Source organism: Ranitomeya imitator, chromosome 9 (assembly GCF_032444005.1).
Source record: "Ranitomeya imitator isolate aRanImi1 chromosome 9, aRanImi1.pri, whole genome shotgun sequence".
In the NCBI taxonomy this organism is placed as follows: Eukaryota; Metazoa; Chordata; class Amphibia; order Anura; family Dendrobatidae; genus Ranitomeya; species Ranitomeya imitator.
In genome coordinates, this window is record NC_091290.1 from 323,981 (window position 1) to 345,743 (window position 21,763).

At 50.6% G+C, this 21,763-nt stretch overlaps 1 protein-coding gene across 1 annotated transcript in view; it reads right to left on the bottom strand.

The window, feature by feature from the left end:
* NUCB2 (nucleobindin 2) overlaps positions 1-21,763 on the bottom strand; it is a 116,642-nt gene that overhangs the window by 10,516 nt on the left and 84,363 nt on the right. Inside the window, exons 6-10 of the mRNA XM_069740065.1 lie at positions 12,634-12,819; positions 12,225-12,315; positions 10,858-10,916; positions 10,651-10,743; positions 4,941-5,030 (exon numbers count right to left, since the gene is read on the bottom strand). Coding sequence (XP_069596166.1) covers positions 4,941-5,030; positions 10,651-10,743; positions 10,858-10,916; positions 12,225-12,315; positions 12,634-12,819 — 519 coding nt within the window. The remainder of the gene's footprint in view (positions 1-4,940; positions 5,031-10,650; positions 10,744-10,857; positions 10,917-12,224; positions 12,316-12,633; positions 12,820-21,763) is intronic.

Here is a 21,763-nt window from a genome sequence, read left to right on the forward strand (position 1 = left end):
TTAATACATGTGGAATTATATAGTTAACAAAAAAGTGTGAAACAACCTAAAATATGTCTTATATTCTAGGTTCTTCACTGTAGCCACCTTTTGCTTTGATGACTGCTTTGCACACTCTTGGCATTCTCTTGATGAGCTTCAAGAGGTAGTCACCGGGAATGGTCTCCACTCCACAGGTGTACCCTGTCAGGTATGATAAGTGGGATTTCTCGCCTTATAAATGGGGTTGGGACCATTAGTTGTGTTGTGCAGAAGTCTGGTGGATACACAGCTGATAGTCCTACTGAATAGACTGTTAGAATTTGTATTATGGCAAGAAAAAAAGCAGCTAAGTAAAGAAAAACACAAAATACTTAATAAGTAACATTTCCCACATGTCTACTTGACATCAGCACAATTATGGAACCTACATTTTTTTGTTAGGGAGTTATAAGGGTTAAAAGTTACAACAGCAATTTCTCATTTTTACAACACCATTTTTTTAGGGACCACATCACATTTGAAGTCACTTTGAGGGGTCTATATGATAGAAAATACCCCAAAGTGAGACCATTTTAAAATCTGCACCCCTCATGGTGCTCAAAACCATATGCAAGAAGTTTAGTAACCTTTCAGCTGCTTCATAGGAATTTTTCTAATGTTTTAAAAAAAAATAAAAAATGAACATTTAACTTTTTAAAAAACAAAAAAAAAAACAAACAAAACTTCAGATCCAAATTTTTTCATTTTACCAAGGGTAACAGGAGAAATTGGACCCCAAAAGCTGTGTAATTTCTCCTGAGTACACCGATACCCCATATGTGGGGGTAAACCACTGTTTGGGCGCATGGCAGAGCTCGGAAGGGAAGGAGCACCGTTTGACTTTTCAATGCAAAATTGGCTGGAATTGAGATCGGACGCCATGTCGCGTTTGGAGAGCCCCCGATGTGCCTAAACAGTAGAAACCCCCACACCATTTTGGAAACTAAACACTTTAAGGAACGTGTCTAGATGTGTGGTATTTTGAACCTCCAAGTGCTGTTTATAACGTAGAGTCATAAAAAAATCATAGCTTTTCCACAAAAGTGATGTTTTTGCCCCCAATTTTTTATTTTCCCAAGGCTATCAGGAGAAATTGGACACAAAAAGTTGTTGTGCAATTTGTCCCGAGTACGCCGATACCCCATTTGTGCAGGTAAACCACTGTTTGAGCACACGGCAGAGCTCAGAAGGGAAGGAGCGCCGTTTGACTTTTTAATCTCAAAATTGTAAGAGCTGATGCCATGTCTAGAACCATGTGCAGACTGGGGCTGATATTCAGTCCTGGCATTTGAAATCACACAGGCCCATGTTGTCCCCGTCCCCATGAACCAGATGGGATATATCACTAATATTACCCTGGATGGAGGAAAGGAAGATTTACTACAAGACCAATATTTCTAATGATCCCCGTGGCTGCTGGGGTAAGTGACGGAGTCAGCGACTTTGTGCTCCATCACAACTCTTAACAGTATGGGGATCTGAGAACACCGATTCTGTTAACAACGTAGCAGACAAGGCAGCCCATGATCAGACCGGCCCTTCTGGCATTTGTCAGAGTTGTCAGATGGCCAGTCCGGCCCTGTTAGGAGATGTGCCTAAACAGCAGAAACCCCCCACAACTGACCCCATTTTGGAAACTACACCCCTCAAAGATTTTATCCAGGGGTATATTGAGCAATTTGAACCCACAGGTGCGAGACAGAATTTGATAACATTAGGTCGTCATATTGAAAAAGTTCATTTTTTTCACAAAAATCTTGTTTTAGACCTGAATTTCTCATTTTTGTCAGAGATTACACCAAAAAGTGGACCCCACAATTTGTTATCCACTTTCGTATGAGGGCGGCGATATCCCAAGTTCTGTTTGGACAAACGGCAGGGCTCAGATAGGATGGGGCACAATGTGACAATTTGGCTTTATTTGGAATAGATTGTCATATTTGCAGAGCCTGTATGGTTCAAAAACAACAGAATCTATATATCTATATATATAATTGTCTAAGGGGTACTTCTGTCTGTCTGTCTGTAACGGAAATCCCGCGTCGCTGATTGGTCGCGGCTGCCAGGCTGAGAATTAGTCCCTCCCTACTTCCGTCTAGTCAGTGCTCGCTCCATACTCCCCACCAGTCACCGCTCACCCAGGGTTAATGGCAGCGTTAATGGAACGCGTTATGCCGCGGTGTAAAGCACTCCGTTAACGCTGCTATTAACCCTGTGTGACCAACTTTTTACTATTGATACTGCCTATGCAGCATCAATAGTAAAAAAGTCTAATGTTAAAAATAATAAAAAACAAAAAACCTGCGATTCTCACCTTCCGTCGTCCGCCGATGCGTGTGCGGCTGCCGCCAGCTTCCGTTCCCAGAGATGCATTGCGAAATTACCCAGAAGACTTAGCGAGACCGCTAAGTCCTCAGGGTAATTTCGCAATGCATCTCTGGGAACAGAAGCTGGCGGCAGCAGCGTGCGCATCGGGACAGCTTCGCTGGACGACAGAGGGTGATTATATAACTATTTTGTATTTTAATTTTTTTTTTTTACAAGGATATGGTGCCCACACTGCTATATACTAAATAGGCTGTGTTATATTCTGCGTGGCTGCTATATACTACATGAGCAGTGTTATATACTGCGTGGGCTGTGCTATATATTACGTGGGATGTGCTATATACTGTGTGGCTGCTATATACTACGCGGGCAGTGCTATATACTACGCGGGCAGTGTTATATACTGCGTGGCCTGTGTTATATACTGCGTGGCCTGTGTTATATACTGCGTGGCCTGTGTTATATACTGCGCGAGCTGTGTTATATACTGCGCGAGCTGTGTTATATACTGCGTGGCCTGTGTTATATACTGCGTGGCCTGTGTTATATACTGCGTGGCCTGTGTTATATACTGCGTGGCCTGTGTTATATACTGCGTGGCCTGTGTTATATACTGCGTGGCCTGTGTTATATACTGCGTGGCCTGTGTTATATACTGCGTGGCCTGTGTTATATACTGCGTGGCCTGTGATATATGCTGCGTGAGCTGTGTTATTTACTGCGTGGCCACTGTTATATACTGCGTGGCCACTGTTATATACTGCGTGGCCACTGTTATATACTGCGTGGCTACTGTTATATACTGCGTGGCCACTGTTATATACTGCGTGGCCACTGTTATATACTGCGTGGGCTGTTATATACAGCGTGGGCTGTGTTATATACTGCGTGGGCTGTGTTATATACTGCGTGGGCTGTGCTATACATTGCGTGGGCTGTGTTATATACTACGTGGCTGTGTTATATACTGCATGGCTGCTGTATACTACGTGGCCTGTGCTATATACTATGTGGCTGCTATATACTATGTGGCTGCTATATACATACATACATACATATTCTAGAATACCCGATGCGTTAAGGTACCTTCACACTGACCAACTTAACAACGATATCGCTAGCGATCCGTGACGTTGCAGCGTCCTGGCTAGCGATATCGTTCAGTTTGACAGGCAGCAGCGATTTGGATCCTGCTGTGACATCGTTGGTCGGCGCAGAAAGTCCAGAACTTTATTTCGTCGCTGGATCTCCCGCAGACGTGTGACGCCGATTCAGCGATGTCTTCACTGGTAACCAGGGTAAACATCGGGTTACTAAGCGCAGGGAAGCAGAACGCCGGGGGACGCAACAGACACCGGAATGTAAGTATGTAGTGTTTTTTTTTTTTTTTACATTTACACTTGTAACCAGGGTAAACATCGAGTTACTAAGCGCGGCCCTGCACTTAGTAACCCAATGTTTACCCTGGTTACCAGGGGACTTCGGAATCGTTGGTTGCTGGAGAGCTCTCTGTGTGACAGCTCTCCAGCGACCAAACAGCGACGCTGCAGCGATCGGGATCGTTGTCTTGATCGCTGCAGCGTCGCTAAATGTGACGGTACCTTTAGACTCGGGCCACCATCTAGTCCCCCGTAAATGTCTTTTCTGTAAATTGTACCCTCTAATCTATGTATCTAGGGAGGTAGTGAGTAGTTTGATACCATCAATCACCATCTTTTAGGATTCTTTTTTGTACGTTCTGAGGAACAAACCTCAGATTTTGTTGCACTAGTTTTATGTGTTCAGAAATATATCCAACATGGGCTGGCCCCAATGAGAGTCCTGGACACATGGCTTCGTTAGTAATAATAGATGGCACATAATTTGGTCTTTAGAAGCTTTGAATGGTCCTGGAACTTCAGTTTTACCCTAGAGACATTGAGCAAATAAGAAAATCCTTCCAGAAACAATTATTCACAGAGGGAGGCATGCTCCTAAAACACAACGACTGATTATAAAACTTGGTCTTGGTAACAAACCGTAGTCCCGCATTTGCAAATATTGTAGCAGGAAGAATAAACAGTACTGGAACAAAGGGCAAAATGTGGAGAAAATGCAGCAAGTATGTGACAAAGCAGAGCTTATTCCAAAGATGAAAGATCACCAGCAGGGCTAGAATGGCCGACACTTTCAGAGACTGGTCGTACGTTTAGCTCCATCAATCATCATATGAGAGACTAAAGGTACCGTCACACTGAGCGACGCTGCAGCGATACCGACAACGATCCGGATCGCTGCAGCGTTGCTGTTTGGTCGCTGGAGAGCTGTCACACAGACGGCTCTCCAGCGACCAACGATGCCGGTAACCAGGGTAAACATTGGGTTACTAAGCGCAGGGCCATATTCCATTCGTTCTGGAATATTTTATCCTTTGTGTGGTGGATTGTATATGGACCTTTTGCCTAAATAAAGGTCTTGGGATTGTTCACTCTTTGCTGGCTCTGTTGATTGTGTGGTACCGGAGAAGGAACCTGTGACACACAGACTATATACTAATGGGGGATGGGCATGTTACAAGCATCGCCATGATCACACAGAGACCGCCATGCTACCTCCCAGCCGTCTGGTTCCAGGAACTCCCTCTTCTCCGTTGCTCGCAGAAATTCTTCTAGATTTATCAGTCGATCCTTATCCATATCCACCTGCGGAAACACTCAAGGCTGTCAGTGAGCCGGGCCGAAACATCCACAGGGCGAGCTACGCCTCGTACCTGGCAAAGTGGCACCGCGCGTCTCTTGGCACATTACGAATAGCGCAGTCCCCAATAATGCTCATGACGCTGATATCAGAACCGCGAACCCCAGTGACACCAATGTGTGAGCGGCAGCCATGACACCAGCGTCAGCGCCCGATACCGAGGAGAAAGAGAGCGGAAAGTGACACCGATGTGTGAGCGGTAGCCATGACACCAGCGTCAGCGCCCGATACCGAGGAGAAAGAGAGCGGAAGGTGACACCGATGTGTGAGCGGCAGCCATGACACCAGCGTCAGCATCCGATACCGAGGAGAAAGAGAGCGGAAAGTGACACCGATGTGTGAGCGGCAGCCATGACACCAGCGTCAGCACCCGATACCGAGGAGAAAGAGAGCGGAAAGTGACACCGATGTGTGAGCGGTAGCCATGACACCAGCGTCAGCACCCGATACCGAGGAGAAAGAGAGCGGAAAGTGACACCGATGTGTGAGCGGCAGCCATGACACCAGCGTCAGCGCCCGATACCGAGGAGAAAGAGAGCGGAAAGTGACACCGATGTGTGAGCGGCAGCCATGACACCAGCGTCAGCACCCGATACCGAGGAGAAAGAAAGCTGAAAGTGACACCCGATGTGTGAGCGGCAGCTATGACACCAGCGTCAGCGCCCGATACCGAGGAGAAAGAGAGCGGAAAGTGACACCGATGTGTGAGCGGCAGCCATGACACCAGCGTCAGCACCCGATACCGAGGAGAAAGAGAGCGGAAAGTGACACCGATGTGTGAGCGGCAGCCATGACACCAGCGTCAGCACCCGATACCGAGGGGAAAGAGAGCGGAAAGTGACACCGATGTGTGAGCGGCAGCCATGACACCAGCGTCAGCACCCGATACCGAGGAGAAAGAGAGCGGAAAGTGACACCGATGTGTGAGCGGCAGCCATGACACCAGCGTCAGCACCCGATACCGAGGAGAAAGAAAGCGGAAAGTGACACCGATGTGTGAGCGGCAGCCATGACACCAGCGTCAGCACCCGATACCGAGGGGAAAGAGAGCGGAAAGTGACACCGATGTGTGAGCGGCAGCCATGACACCAGCGTCAGCACCCGATACCGAGGAGAAAGAGAGCGGAAGGTGACACCGATATGTGAGCGGCAGCCATGACACCAGCGTCAGCATCCGATACCGAGGAGAAAGAGAGCGGAAAGTGACACCGATGTGTGAGCGGCAGCCATGACACCAGTGTCAGCGCCCGATACCGAGGAGAAAGAGAGAGGAAAGTGACACCGATGTGTGAGCGGCAGCCATGACACCAGCGTCAGCACCCGATACCGAGGGGAAAGAAAGCGGAAAGTGACACCGATGTGTGAGCGGCAGCCATGACACCAGCGTCAGCACCCGATACCGAGGAGAAAGAGAGCGGAAAGTGACACCGATGTGTGAGCGGCAGCCATGACACCAGCGTCAGCATCCGATACCGAGGGGAAAGAGAGCGGAAGGTGACACCGATGTGTGAGCGGCAGCCATGACACCAGCGTCAGCGCCCGATACCGAGGGGAAAGAGAGCGGAAAGTGACACCCGATGTGTGAGCGGCAGCCATGACACCAGCGTCAGCGCCCGATACCGAGGAGAAAGAGAGAGGAAAGTGACACCGATGTGTGAGCAGCAGCCATGACACCAGCGTCAGCGCCGGATACCGAGGAGAAAGAGAGAGGAAAGTGACACCGATGTGTGAGCGGCAGCCATGACACCAGCGTCAGCACCCGATACCGAGGGGAAAGAAAGCGGAAAGTGACACCGATGTGTGAGCGGCAGCCATGACACCAGCGTCAGCACCCGATACCGAGGAGAAAGAGAGCGGAAAGTGACACCGATGTGTGAGCGGCAGCCATGACACCAGCGTCAGCACCCGATACCGAGGGGAAAGAAAGCGGAAAGTGACACCGATGTGTGAGCGGCAGCCATGACACCAGCGTCAGCACCCGATACCGAGGAGAAAGAGAGCGGAAAGTGACACCCGATGTGTGAGCGGCAGCCATGACACCAGCGTCAGCACCCGATACCGAGGGGAAAGAAAGCGGAAAGTGACACCGATGTGTGAGCGGCAGCCATGACACCAGCGTCAGCACCCGATACCGAGGAGAAAGAGAGCGGAAAGTGACACCGATGTGTGAGCGGCAGCCATGACACCAGCGTCAGCATCCGATACCGAGGGGAAAGAGAGCGGAAGGTGACACCGATGTGTGAGCGGCAGCCATGACACCAGCGTCAGCGCCCGATACCGAGGGGAAAGAGAGCGGAAAGTGACACCCGATGTGTGAGCGGCAGCCATGACACCAGCGTCAGCGCCCGATACCGAGGAGAAAGAGAGAGGAAAGTGACACCGATGTGTGAGCAGCAGCCATGACACCAGCGTCAGCGCCGGATACCGAGGAGAAAGAGAGAGGAAAGTGACACCGATGTGTGAGCGGCAGCCATGACACCAGCGTCAGCACCCGATACCGAGGAGAAAGAGAGCGGAAAGTGACACCCGATGTGTGAGCGGCAGCCATGACACCAGCGTCAGCACCCGATACCGAGGAGAAAGAGAGAGGAAAGTGACACCGATGTGTGAGCAGCAGCCATGACACCAGCGTCAGCGCCGGATACCGAGGAGAAAGAGAGAGGAAAGTGACACCGATGTGTGAGCGGCAGCCATGACACCAGCGTCAGCACCCGATACCGAGGAGAAAGAGAGCGGAAAGTGACACCCGATGTGTGAGCGGCAGCCATGACACCAGCGTCAGCACCCGATACCGAGGAGAAAGAGAGAGGAAAGTGACACCGATGTGTGAGCGGCAGCCATGACACCAGCGTCAGCGCCCGATACCGAGGGGAAAGAGAGCGGAAAGTGACACCCGATGTGTGAGCGGCAGCCATGACACCAGCGTCAGCGCCCGATACCGAGGGGAAAGAGAGCGGAAAGTGACACCGATGTGTGAGCGGCAGCCATGACACCAGCGTCAGCACCCGATACCGAGGGGAAAGAGAGCGGAAAGTGACACCGATGTGTGAGCGGCAGCCATGACACCAGCGTCAGCACCCGATACCGAGGAGAAAGAGAGCGGAAAGTGACACCGATGTGTGAGCGGCAGCCATGACACCAGCGTCAGCGCCCGATACCGAGGAGAAAGAGAGAGGAAAGTGACACCGATGTGTGAGCGGCAGCCATGACACCAGCGTCAGCGCCCGATACCGAGGAGAAAGAGCGCGGAAAGTGACACCGATGTGTGAGCGGCAGCCATGACACCAGCGTCAGCACCCGATACCGAGGAGAAAGAAAGCGGAAAGTGACACCCGATGTGTGAGCGGCAGCCATGACACCAGCGTCAGCGCCCGATACCGAGGAGAAAGAGAGCGGAAAGTGACACCGATGTGTGAGCGGCAGCCATGACACCAGCGTCAGCACCCGATACCGAGGAGAAAGAAAGCGGAAAGTGACACCCGATGTGTGAGCGGCAGCCATGACACCAGCGTCAGCACCCGATACCGAGGAGAAAGAGAGCGGAAAGTGACACCGATGTGTGAGCGGCAGCCAAGACACCAGCGTCAGCACCCGATACCGAGGAGAAAGAGAGCGGAAAGTGACACCGATGTGTGAGCGGTAGCCATGACACCAGCGTCAGCACCCGATACCGAGGAGAAAGAAAGCTGAAAGTGACACCGATGTGTGAGCGGCAGCCATGACACCAGCGTCAGCACCCGATACCGAGGAGAAAGAGAGAGGAAAGTGACACCGATGTGTGAGCGGCAGCCATGACACCAGCGTCAGCACCCGATACCGAGGAGAAAGAGAGCGGAAAGTGACACCGATGTGTGAGCGGCAGCCATGACACCAGCGTCAGTGCCCGATACCGAGGAGAAAGAGAGCGGAAAGTGACACCGATGTGTGAGCGGCAGCCATGACACCAGCGTCAGCACCCGATACCGAGGAGAAAGAGCGGAAAGTGACACCCGATGTGTGAGCGGCAGCCATGACACCAGCGTCAGCACCCGATACCGAGGGGAAAGAAAGCGGAAAGTGACACCGATGTGTGAGCGGCAGCCATGACACCAGCGTCAGCACCCGATACCGAGGAGAAAGAGCGGAAAGTGACACCCGATGTGTGAGCGGCAGCCATGACACCAGCGTCAGCACCCGATACCGAGGGGAAAGAAAGCGGAAAGTGACACCGATGTGTGAGCGGCAGCCATGACACCAGCGTCAGCGCCCGATACCGAGGAGAAAGAGAGCGGAAAGTGACACCGATGTGTGAGCGGCAGCCATGACACCAGCGTCAGCACCAGATACCGAGGAGAAAGAAAGCGGAAAGTGACACCCGATGTGTGAGCGGCAGCCATGACACCAGCGTCAGCACCAGATACCGAGGAGAAAGAGAGCGGAAAGTGACACCGATGTGTGAGCGGCAGCCATGACACCAGCGTCAGCACCCGATACCGAGGAGAAAGAGAGCGGAAAGTGACACCCGATGTGTGAGCGGCAGCCATGACACCAGCGTCAGCACCCGATACCGAGGAGAAAGAGAGAGGAAAGTGACACCGATGTGTGAGCGGCAGCCATCACACCAGCGTCAGCACCCGATACCGAGGAGAAAGAGAGCGGAAAGTGACACCGATGTGTGAGCGGCAGCCATGACACCAGCGTCAGCGCCCGATACCGAGGAGAAAGAAAGTGGGAAGTGACAGACGAGAGAAAACAAAGCTCCGCAGGAACATACTGACAGCCATTTGTGTGTTGTGAGTGTATACGGGGGTACATACGTGTGTGCTGTGAGTGTATACGGGGGTACATACTTGTGTGCTGTGAGTGTATACGGGGGTACATACTTGTGTGCTGCGAGTGTATACGGGGGTACATACTTGTGTGCTGCGAGTGTATACGGGGGTACATACTTGTGTGTTGTGAGTGTATACGGGGGTACATACTTGTGTGTTGTGAGTGTATACGGGGGTACATACTTGTGTGTTGTGAGTGTATACGGGGGTACATACTTGTGTGCTGCGAGTGTATACGGGGGTACATACTTGTGTGCTGCGAGTGTATACGGGGGTTCATACTTGTGTGTTGTGAGTGTATACGGGGGTACATACTTGTGTGCTGTGAGTGTATACGGGGGTACATACGTGTGTGCTGTGAGTGTATACGGGGGTACATACGTGTGCTGTGAGTGTATACGGGGGTACATACGTGTGTGCTGCGAGTGTATACGGGGGTACATACGTGTGTGCTGTGAGTGTATACGGGGGTACATACGTGTGTGCTGCGAGTGTATACGGGGGTACATACGTGTGTGCTGTGAGTGTATACGGGGGTACATACTTGTGTGCTGTGAGTGTATACGGGGGTACATACTTGTGTGCTGTGAGTGTATACGGGGGTACATACTTGTGTGTTGTGAGTGTATACGGGGGTACATACTTGTGTGCTGCGAGTGTATACGGGGGTACATACGTGTGTGCTGCGACTGTATACGGGGCTACACTAATCCGGTCCATCAAACAGATGAAACATTACGGCGATGCTCCTCACTTCGTTCATCACGTGCTCCCTCATCCGTAATCGCTCCTCCTCCATCTCCATCATGTCGTCCTCCTCATTTTTGGAGTCGTACACTTTCTCCAGCTACAAGAAACCAGCAACACGGCAGTGCAATGTGCAGAACGCGCTTCAGCAAGGGGTGGCGGTAGTACGGCGTGAGGCGGCTGGTCTGAGGTACACCCTGGGATGACCGCTTACCTCCTTGGTGAAGAGCGCCTCCAGCTCCTGCTCATCGATGAAACCGTCACCGTTGGTGTCTGCAAGAGGAGGAACAAGCTGACGTGACCCCGGCTCATGCCCGCTGCTGCAGTGACGGAGGGAGAGACCCTGGCCACCGCAGCAGTGACGGAGGGAGGGACCCCGGCCACCGCTGCAGTGATGGAGGGAGGGACCCCAGCCACCGCTGCAGTGACGGAGGAAGGGACCCCGGCCACCGCAGCAGTGACGGAGGAAAGAACCCCGGCCACCGCAGCAGTGACGGAGGAAAGAACCCCAGCCACCGCAGCAGTGATGGAGGGAGGGACCCCGGCTCATGCCCGCTGCTGCAGTGACGGAGGGAGAGACCCCGGCCACTGCAGCAGTGACGGAGGGAGAGACCCCGGCCACCGCTGCAGTGACGGAGGGAGAGACCCGGCCACCGCTCCAGTGACGGAGGAAGGGACCCCGGTAACTCTAAAGGTACCTTCACACTGAACGATATCGCTAGCGATCCGTGACGTTGCAGCGTCCTGGCTAGCGATATCGTTGTGTTTGACACGCAGCAGCGATCTGGATCCTGCTGTGCCATCGCTGGTCAGAGCAGAAAGGCCAGAACTTTATTTCGTCGCTGGACTCTCTGCAGACATTGCTGAATCGGCGTGTGTGACGCCGATTCAGCGATGTCTTCACTGGTAACCAGGGTAAACATCGGGTTACTAAGCGCAGGGCCGCGCTTAGTAATCCAATGTTTACCCTGGTTACCAGCGTAAATGTAAAAAAAACCAAACACTACATACTTACCTTCCGCTGTCTGTCCTCCGGCGCACTGCTTCTCTGCACTGTGAGCGCCGGCCAGCCGGAAAGCACAGCGGTGACGTCACCGCTCTGCTTTCCGGCCGGCGCTCACAGTCAGTGCAGAGAAGCAGAGCGCCGGGGGACAGACACCGGAATGTAAATATGTAGGGTTTTTTTTTTTTACGTTTACGCTGGTAACCAGGGTAAACATCGGGTTACTAAGCGCGGCCCTGCGCTTAGTAACCCGATGTTTACCCTGGTTACCAGGGGACCGACATCGTTGGTCGCTGGAGAGCTGTCTGTGTGACATCTCTCAAGCGACCAAACAGCGACGCTGCAGCGATCGGGATCGTTGTCTGGATCGCTGCAGCGTCGCTAAATGTGACGGTACCTTAAAGCTGTGGATGACACAGACATCACATAACTACACCACCCATCATAGCCGTGGAGGACTGTTACTCTGTGCTCATCAGTGGATTACACAATCTGAGTCATTTACTGTACTACAACCCCCATTCTCCTGCAACATCACACATTCCGGCGGTGGCCGTCTTACAGGATTCATGACTTACCATGCAGCTTAAAGAAAGTCTTGGAGTCAAAATCTGAGGGGTCCAAGCCGTCCGTGTCCTCCCAGACCTCCTTCAGCTGGTCCTTGCTGCCCTGCAGGGTGACAGAGGGCAGCTTTAGGGTGATGTCCGGGGGGGGAGGAAGGAACCACGTCGTATATACTGGAGATGAGGAGACGTCCTCTCTGACAATCATTAACATTCATTGGGTGCAGCTTCTGTGGGGGCCGGGCCGTGAGACCACCCTTCGTGAGACCGTTGGCAATTACAGCATCGTTATCTATCCCGCCATCCCCTGCTATGGTGGAGACGTGGCTTCTGATGAGGTCACTAGACTTATCGCGCCGTGTGCCCATGATGAGGGTGGCACCGATGCTGGGCACACAGGTCCTGTGGCCCCAGCACTACTCACCGGGTGATTAAGTTTCGGGTGCTCCTTGTGCTTCTTCTTCATCTCCTCGTATCTGGCCTCCTCCTGTTTCCGGGTTTCCTCATCCAGACCCTTCAGATATTCTCGTCTTTCATGCTCCTTCATCATTTCATAGCGCTTAAACTCCTCGTGGCGTTCCTTATCGTAATTCTCCAGATCCTGTGTGGCCTAAAGACAGCGAAGGGCAGAGTTAAAAACGGACACAAGAGGGCGACACCTGCACCCGTCATCCTACACTGAGGCGGATCATCAACCCCCCCCCATGTCATCCTACACCGAGGAGGATCACCCCCCATGTCATCCTACACCGAGGAGGATCATCCCCCCATGTCATCCTACACCAAGGAGGATCATCCCCCCATGTCATCCAGCACCAAGGAGGATCATCCCCCCATGTCATCCTACACCGAGGAGGATCATCCCCCCATGTCATCCTACACCGAGGAGGATCATCCCCCCATGTCATCCTACACCGAGGAGGATCATCCCCCCATGTCATCCTACACCGAGGAGGATCATCCCCCCATGACATCCTACACCGAGGAGGATCATCCCCCCATGTCATCCTACACCGAGGAGGATCATCCCCCAAAGTCATCCTACACCGAGGATCACCCTTCCCCAATGTCATCCTACAACGAGGATCACCCCCAGGTCATCCTAGACTGAGGATCACTCCCCCATGTCACCCTACACTGAGGATCACCCCCCCATGTCATCCTACAACGAGGATCACCCCCAGGTCATCCTAGACTGAGGATCACCCCCCCATGTCACCCTACACTGAGGATCACCCCCCCATGTCATCCTACAACGAGGATCACCCCCCATGTCATCCTACACCGAGGAGGATCATCCCCCATGTCGAGATAAGAGGAAAAATGATACAGCTGAAGGCGGAGGTGGTTCAAACTTTGTGAGACTTTATTAGACAACTAAAACGATATATCGTTCTTCAAAAAAGTCTTTGCATAGCAAACACCTGGCACATCAGTAAGGAGGATCAGGTTGTGCAGCAATGAATTACATTTTTCGGTAGGGTTAGAGCTAAGTTCAGAATACATCTCCTTATTTTCCAAATCTAGTAGATTCAGTTTTTTATATAGCCCTACGTCTAGTAGCAGAATAGTGCCTCCTTTGTCTGATTGTCTTATTATAAGATCCTGGTTATCATGCAGCTCTTTCAGCGCTTTTCTTTCCTTTTTTGTCAGGTTGGAATAATTATTTTTGGAATCTAAAATAGATTTATTCAGATTGACTAATTCCTTTTCAACTAAATCCTGAAACTGATCCAAGACCACTGGTCTGGATTTCAATGGATAAAAAGATGGGTTACTGACAGGAAAAGAATCATTAAGAGAGACGGAACCTAAAAAGGATTCTTTCTCCAACGCTTTTAAACTGAGAAATGCATTCTGTTCATGAAACGTGCGTATATTGTCAGTAGTGGAATAATCAAGATTCTCAATGCATGCATGTCATGGGGCTACCGCGACAGAGAGGTTCCAGAGAACCGCAGCGCTCTGGGCCTCGTTCACACACAGTGAACAGAAGCTCTTCTCCTGTATTTTGACCTGGCTGCTTTGTGCCAGGAGTGCAGGAGTTAACCTTATTGCTGAGAGCTGGGTCTCTCAGCTGAAGTGGATTTTCTAATCTTATCCTCTATATAGACCCAGCCCTGACTACAGCTATTGTCAGTGATCAGTTTTGCTGCCTGGCTTGGAGTGTGAAGGAGCGTAGTGTTGGAGCTTGGAGGTTTATTTACAGAGATTGGTGTCTGCTGTTTTGGTTGCATGTTAAACCCGTTTTCCTTCCTAGTTTTTTCCTTCTCTTCCCTTCTCTGTGTTTCCTCTGTGGTTGTGTGAGCATTTGGTGAGTTTGAAACTTTTAGTTACCTTAGGGTTAGGGTTAGGATATACCCTGTATACCCTGTTTAATTGTCGTATTTATACACTGGTGCAGTCCACCTTCCTTGGGGGGAGAGGGGGCCACTGATGGGGACTGCACAGGAGACAGGGATACGCTGGCGGCTCGGGCCTCCTAACCATCATAGGTACCCCTGAGAAAGCCAGGGCCCCACTATAGTGGCAGGGACAGGTCCCATACGCCGTCCTGCCCCTTTATCGCCGTTAACGGCGTAACAGTATCACTGACCATAAAAATTTTCTTGGTCCAATATGGACCCCATTGCTGCTTTAGCTGGACAATTGCAGCAACTCAGTCTAGAGGTGGCTGACCACCGCTCGGCGGTTGTACAGCGCACTCCAGTGGCCACTGCTGGGGTTGCTACACCTTCACAAGCTTCGCTGGAGCCTAAAATTGCATTACCTGACAGGTTCTCTGGGGGCGTGACAAATTTGTTACATTCAGGGAGGCTTGTAAATTGTATTTTAGGTTGCGTCCTCACACTTCAGGTTCAGAGGAGCAGAGGGTTGGAATTGTAGTATCGCTCCTACAAGGTGACCCTCAGGCCTGGGCATTTTCACTTCCCGCTGACGCTTTGCCGTTACGGACTGTGGAGGAGTTTTTTCGAGCCTTAGGTCAGGTGTATGATGATCCTGACCACGTCTCCCTTGCTGAGTCCACGATACTTCATCTTACACAGGGAGACCGGCCAGTAGAGGAGTACTGTTCTGAGTTTCGGAGATGGGCTACTGACACAATGTGGAATGACCATGCACTCCGCAGTCAATTTTATCAGGGTCTATCTGATAATATAAAAGATGCCTTCGCCCTACAGGAGACACCAACCACACTGGAGGCAGCTATGTCTCTTGCGATCCGTGTGGACCGCCGCCTGCGCCAGAGACTTAATGAATCGCCGCTATTCAAGGGTAATTCAGATTTGGACTCACCAGAATCTGAGTCTCTAGGAGAACCTATGCAGTTGGGTGGAACTACTCGTTCTAAGGGGGCTGCAGTAGTACGGCATAAGGGAGGTGCATGTTTTTTTGTGGCAGAAGGGGTCATTATGTGAATGTGTGTCCTTCTAGAAGACAACCGCCGGAAAACTATTGAGCCTGGGTTGCGGGGAGGTTGGCAACTCGGGTGTACTAATTTCCTCCTTAGGTAAACCACAATTTTTCCTACCAGCCGAGATTTGTCTTGGTGAAAGTAGGTTCAATATCTCTGCCTTTCTGGACTCTGGGGCAGGGTTTAATTTAATTGATGCTGGGTTTCTTCAGGCACATGGGCTTAAAGGTACCGTCACATTTAGCGACGCTGCAGCGATCAAGACGATGCCGATCGCTGGAGCGTCGCTGTGTGGTCGCTGGAGAGCTGTCACACAGACAGCTCTCCAGCGACCAACGATGCCGAAGTCCCCTGGTAACCAGGGTAAACATCGGGTTACTAAGCGCAGGGCCGCACTTAGTAACCCGATGTTTACCCTGGTTACCAGTATAAATGTAGAAAAAAAACAAACACTACATACTTACATTCCTGTGTCTGTCGCGTCCCCCGGCGTTCTGCTTCCCTGCACTGTAAGCGCTGGCCGTAAAGCAGAGTGGTGACGTCACCGCTGTGCTCTGCTTTACGGCCAGCCGGCACTGACAGTGCAGGGAAGCAGAACGCCGGGGACGTGACAGACACCGGAATGTAAGTATGTAGTGTTTGGTTTTTTTTACATTTACACTGGTAACCAGGGTAAACATCGGGTTACTAAGCGCAGGGTCGCGCTTAGTAACCCGATGTTTACCCTGGTTACCAGTGAAGACATCGCTGAATCGGCGTCACACACGCCGATTCAGCGATGTCTTCGGGAGATCCAGCGACGAAATAAAGTTCTGGCCTTTCTGCTCCGACCAACGATGTCACAGCAGGATCCTGATCGCTGCTGCGTGTCAAACACAACGATATCGCTATCCAGGACGCTGCAACGTCACGGATCGCTAGCGATATCGTTGCTAAGTTGGTCAGTGTGAAGGTACCTTAAGACTCAAGAGTTGTCTAGACCCATACCTATAATTGCTATTGATTCTGCACCTTTGAGTCAGGGGACTTTCACTCAGATCGTCCGTGGGGGGAGCCTACAGATAGGGGCGTTGCACTCTGAGTCATTAGATTGTTATGTGTTGGGGGGTTTGCGGTCGCCTGTAGTTCTCGGTTTACCATGGCTCACGTTACACAACCCGGTGTTAGACAGGCAGACTCGGGAGGTTACTAGATGGAGTTAGTTTTGTCAGGAACATTGCCTGGGCACTCGGTTGGCCGGGTTGAGTTCTCAGGTTCTGCCAGAGTTCATCTCAGATTTTGAGGATGTATTCTCTGAGGAGGGCAATCAAGAGCTGCCTCCACACCGTCCTTTTGATTGCGCCATACGTCTCATTCCTGGTGCTAAACTGCCTAAGGCTACGTTCACATTAGCGTTGCGCCGCCCTGCGTCGGCGACGCAACGCGCGACGCATGTTAAAACGCGCGCAAACGCGCGCAAAAACGCGCGCGTTTTGCGACGCGTGCGTCGTTTGACAAAAATCGGACGCACAGAAAATGCAACTTGTTGCATTTTCTTGCGTCCGACGCTAGCGTCGGAAACGACGCACGTGGCGAAAAACGCCACCCAAAAAACGCACGCGTCCCCTATGTTAAACATAGGGGCGCGTCGCCGCTGCGTCGCCGACGCAACAGCGGCGCAACGCTAATGTGAACGTAGCCTAAGAGTAGACTATACAACATCTCAGCCCCAGAGAGACAGGCCATGAAGGACTATATCACGGAGAGTCTGGCCAAGGGTCATATCAGACCCTCGTCATCACCCGTTGCTGCCGGGTTCTTCTTTGTTAAGAAGGACGGGGGTTTACGCCCATGCTTAGACTTCCGTGAATTAAACCAAATTACGGTCCGGGATTCTTTCCCGCTCCATCTTATTCCGGACCTCTTTAATCAAATTGTGGGGGCTAAATGGTTCTACAAATTAGATCTCAGGGGGGCATATAATCTCATTCGGATGAAGGAGGGGAATGAATGGAAGACGGCGTTTAATACTCCAGAGGGACATTACGAGAACTTGGTTATGCCTTTTGGGTTAAGCAATGCTCCTGCTGTGTTTCAACACTTTATCAATGATATACTTAGTCACCTAATAGGTAGGTTTGTGGTGGTATATCTCGATGACATCTTAATTTATTCCCCTGACCTCGAGTCTCATCAGGATCATGTACGGCAGGTCCTTCAGGTACTCAGGGACAATAAACTGTTTGCCAAACTTGAGAAATGCATGTTCACAGTTAAAGAGATTCCGTTTTTGGGTTATTTCTTATCCTCCACAGGTTTTCGTATGGATCCGGCTAAGGTCAGGGCGGTCTTGGAGTGGGATCGTCCTGAAGACCTTAAGGCTTTACAGAGGTTTTTAGGTTTTGCAAATTTCTATCGCAAATTTATTAAGACTTTTCAGTGGTAGCCAAGCCATTGACAGACATGACCAAGAGAGGCACGGACTTCTCTGTCTGGTCTAGTGCGGCCTGTAAGTTTTTGAAACTCTGAAAAAGTGTTTTTCCAGTGCACCCATATTAATACAGCCTGACATCATTCAGCCATTTGTGGTAGAGGTGGATGCCTCGGACGTAGGGGTGGGAGCTGTATTGTCACAGGGGATTTCTCTGAGTAAGTGGCGTCCGTGTACATTTTTCTCGAAAAAATTATCTCCTACGGAGAAGAATTATGACATTGGTAACAGGGAGCTGTTGGCAATTAAATGGGCATTTGAGGAATGGTGTCATTTTTTGGAGGGAGCACTTCACCCTGTCATGGTGATCACAGATCACAAAAATCTGTTGTATTTAGAATCTGCTAAGCGTCTGACACCTAGGCAGGCAAGGTGGTCTCTGTTCTTCGCCAGGTTCAATTTCTACATTACGTACCGGCCAGGAAATAAGAATGTCAAGGCTGATGCGTTATCCCGTTGTTTCCTGGGGGGTGGGGATAATTGTAAACCAGGTCCTATACTGCAGAAGGGTGGAGTAGTCGCCGCAATTAATTCTGATCTTGAGAGAGAGAGGTGGTAGAGGCACAGGGGGACGCCCCAGCAGCCTGTCCGTTAGGTAAACTTTTTGTTCCAGCTAATCTCAGGGTCATAAATGAGCATTATGACTCGGTTTTGGCCGGACACCCTGGAAGTAAGGTTACCGCGGACCTACTCACTCGGCATTTTTGGTGGTCTGGGGTAAGACATGATGTACAGGAATATGTCGCTGCCTGCAGTGTGTGCGCGTTCCAAGTCCTCTCGTTCTCGCCCGTCTGGGTCTCTCCAACCTTTGGAGATTCCCAATAGACCTTGGACTCATTTGTCAATAGATTTCATCACTGACTTACCGGTTTCGGAGGGTAATACAGTTATTTTAGTCGTAGTTGATAGATTTAGCAAGATGTCTCACTTCACTGCGCTCTCCACGTTACCAAATGCTAAGACTCCGACACAGGTCTTTATCAAGGAGGTTGTGAGATTACATGGTGTTCCTTCAGATATTGTCTCAGACCGGGGGGTGCAGTTTATTTCCAAGTTTTGGAGGGCTTTCTGCAGCCGGCTGGGGACTGATTTGTCGTTTCTTCAGCTTTTCATCCTCAATCCAATGGTCAGACTGAACGCGTAAATTAAAATCTTGAAACTTATCTCAATTGTTTCATCTCAGAGAATCGGGAGGACTGGGTTATGTACTTACCGTTAGCAGAATTTGCTATAAACAATCATACTCATTAGTCTACTGGCAAGTCCCCGTTTTTCGGGGCATATGGTTTTCATCCTCAATTTAGTTACTTTAATAGGAGGGATTCCTCAGGGGTGCCTGAAGAGGAGAGGTTTTCTTCATCCATCACGTCCGTATGGCAAGGGGTTCTTGATAAATTAGAGGATGGGTTCCAGGTATAAGAATGCGGCTGATCAGAGACGTGTGGAAGGTCCGGACCTGTGTGTGGGTGATTGGGTTTGGTTGTCCTCGAAAAATATTAAGCTGACAATTCCCTCGTGGAAATTGGGCCCTAGGTTCATTGGCCCTTATAGGATTGTGGCCGTCGTGAATTCTGTTGCTTTTCGGCTGGCTTTGCCTCAGTCATTTAAGATCCATAATGTTTTTCATCGCTCCTTACTCAAGAAGGTTGTGGCGTCATCCAATCCGTCCTCTTCACCTCCATCTCCGGTCCTCGTTGATGGAAATCTAGAGTTCCAGATTTCCAGGGTTATGGATTCTCGTTTAGTTCGTCGATCCCTACAATATCTGGTACACTGGAGAGGGTACGGTCCTGAGGAGAGGACGTGGGTACCTGCAGCCGATGTCCATGCGGTTAGGTTGGTTCGGGCATTTCATACAGCTCATCCTGAGAAACCCGATTCCGCAGGTCCCTTGTAGAAGTGGGGGTACTGTCACGGGGCTACCGCGACAGAGAGGTTCCAGAAAACCGCAGCGCTCTGGGCCTCGTTCACACACAGTGAACAGAAGCTCTTCTCCTGTATTTTGACCTGGCTGCTTTGTGCCAGCAGTGCAGGAGTTAACCTTATTGTGGAGTTGCTGAGAGCTGGGTCTCTCAGCTGAAGTGGATTTTGTAATCTGATCCTCTATATAGACCCAGCCTTGACTACAGCTAGTGTCAGTGATCAGTTCAGCTGCCTGGCTTGGAGAGTGTGAAGGAGCGTAGTGTTGGAGCTTGGAGGTTTATTTACAGAGATTGGTGTCTGCTGTTTTGGTTGCATGTTAAACCTGTTTTCCTTCCTAGTTTTTTCCTTCTCTTCCCTTCTCTGTGTTTCCTCTGTGGTTGTGTGAGCATTTGGTGAGTTTGAGACTTTTTAGTTACCTTGTCTGTATACCCTGTTATTTGTTGTATTGTCACACTGGTGCAGTCCACCTCCCTTGGGGGGAGAGGGGGCCACTGATAGAGCCTGCACAGGAGACAGGGATACGCTGGCGGCTCAGGCCTCCTAACCATCATAGGTACCCCTGAGCTAAGGAAAAGCCAGGGCCCCATTATAGTGGCAGGGACAGGTGCGGGTCCCAGTAAGCCGTCCTGCCCCTTTATCACCGTTAACGGCGTGACGTTTTCACTGGCAGCATCTGAAAGAAAATGGCATTTTACTGTCAGGCTATGTGCAAATTTATTCAAGTCAAGTAAGGTTTTAACCCCTTCATGACTACTTTGACCTTAATGACCTGGCCGTTTTTTGCAATTCTGACCAGTGTCACTTTATGAGGTAATAACTCAGGAACGCTTCAACGAATCCTAGCGGTTCTGAGATTGTTTTTTCGTGACTGTCAGGAATCCCTGACCGCTGCCACCAATTCATCACGATTCACACCGTGACCGTCACCCCTACGTCACGGGTCGGGGTGACTTCGGGCCAACAGACGGCTATCACATGTGCAGGAGGCTTATCTTAGTTATCCCTCCACTCCACAATGTGATGAAACAACACCCACAAGGCTATTGACCTCTTAGTTTACAGCAGGGGCTTATTTTAGGTATCCCACTGCTTTCAATATACCACGAACTGCAGGGATTTATGTATATCCCGCTTACAGTTCCACTTAACACTTGCAGCTCTCTGGCGCCCCCTTACTCTCAGGTCAGATTAGGTACCGCACCCTGGGTAATTAGTCGCCAGACAGGCTGCCTGCTATGTACTGGCTATTGGGCACGCTGCAGTGACGCGATAAACTACTCCCACTCAGGCAGGAACAATAATTATCAATGCCGCAGTTGCTACAACATAACCCCAAAAGACACAAAAGAGAATGGTAAAACCAAAAACACTCAGTTTGAAAAAATGTTTGCAGTAATCCGCAAGTGCTAGTAAAAGATGTAAATAACAGGGTATTTGGTTGATACGTTTTTTGCAAAAAATGTATACTAAGCTGCTCTACCAATCTTCACGGTATACCCTTATCAGAGCAGTCCTAACTAATGTATGCAATCCCTATCTGATGTATTTAAAAACCTGATCATCTGTATATTACCTGTGTGAACAGGGTTCAGAGAGGAAAAATCCATGTGTGCATACAGGGCAGAACAGCTTTTGTGCAGCTAGCCCAAGAGGAGTGGTGGAACTCCCCAGTCTTGTAGACACAAGAGAACAATCATGGAAACAGGAACACATGGGCTACTTGCACAGTGAACAAGTCTGTAAGAA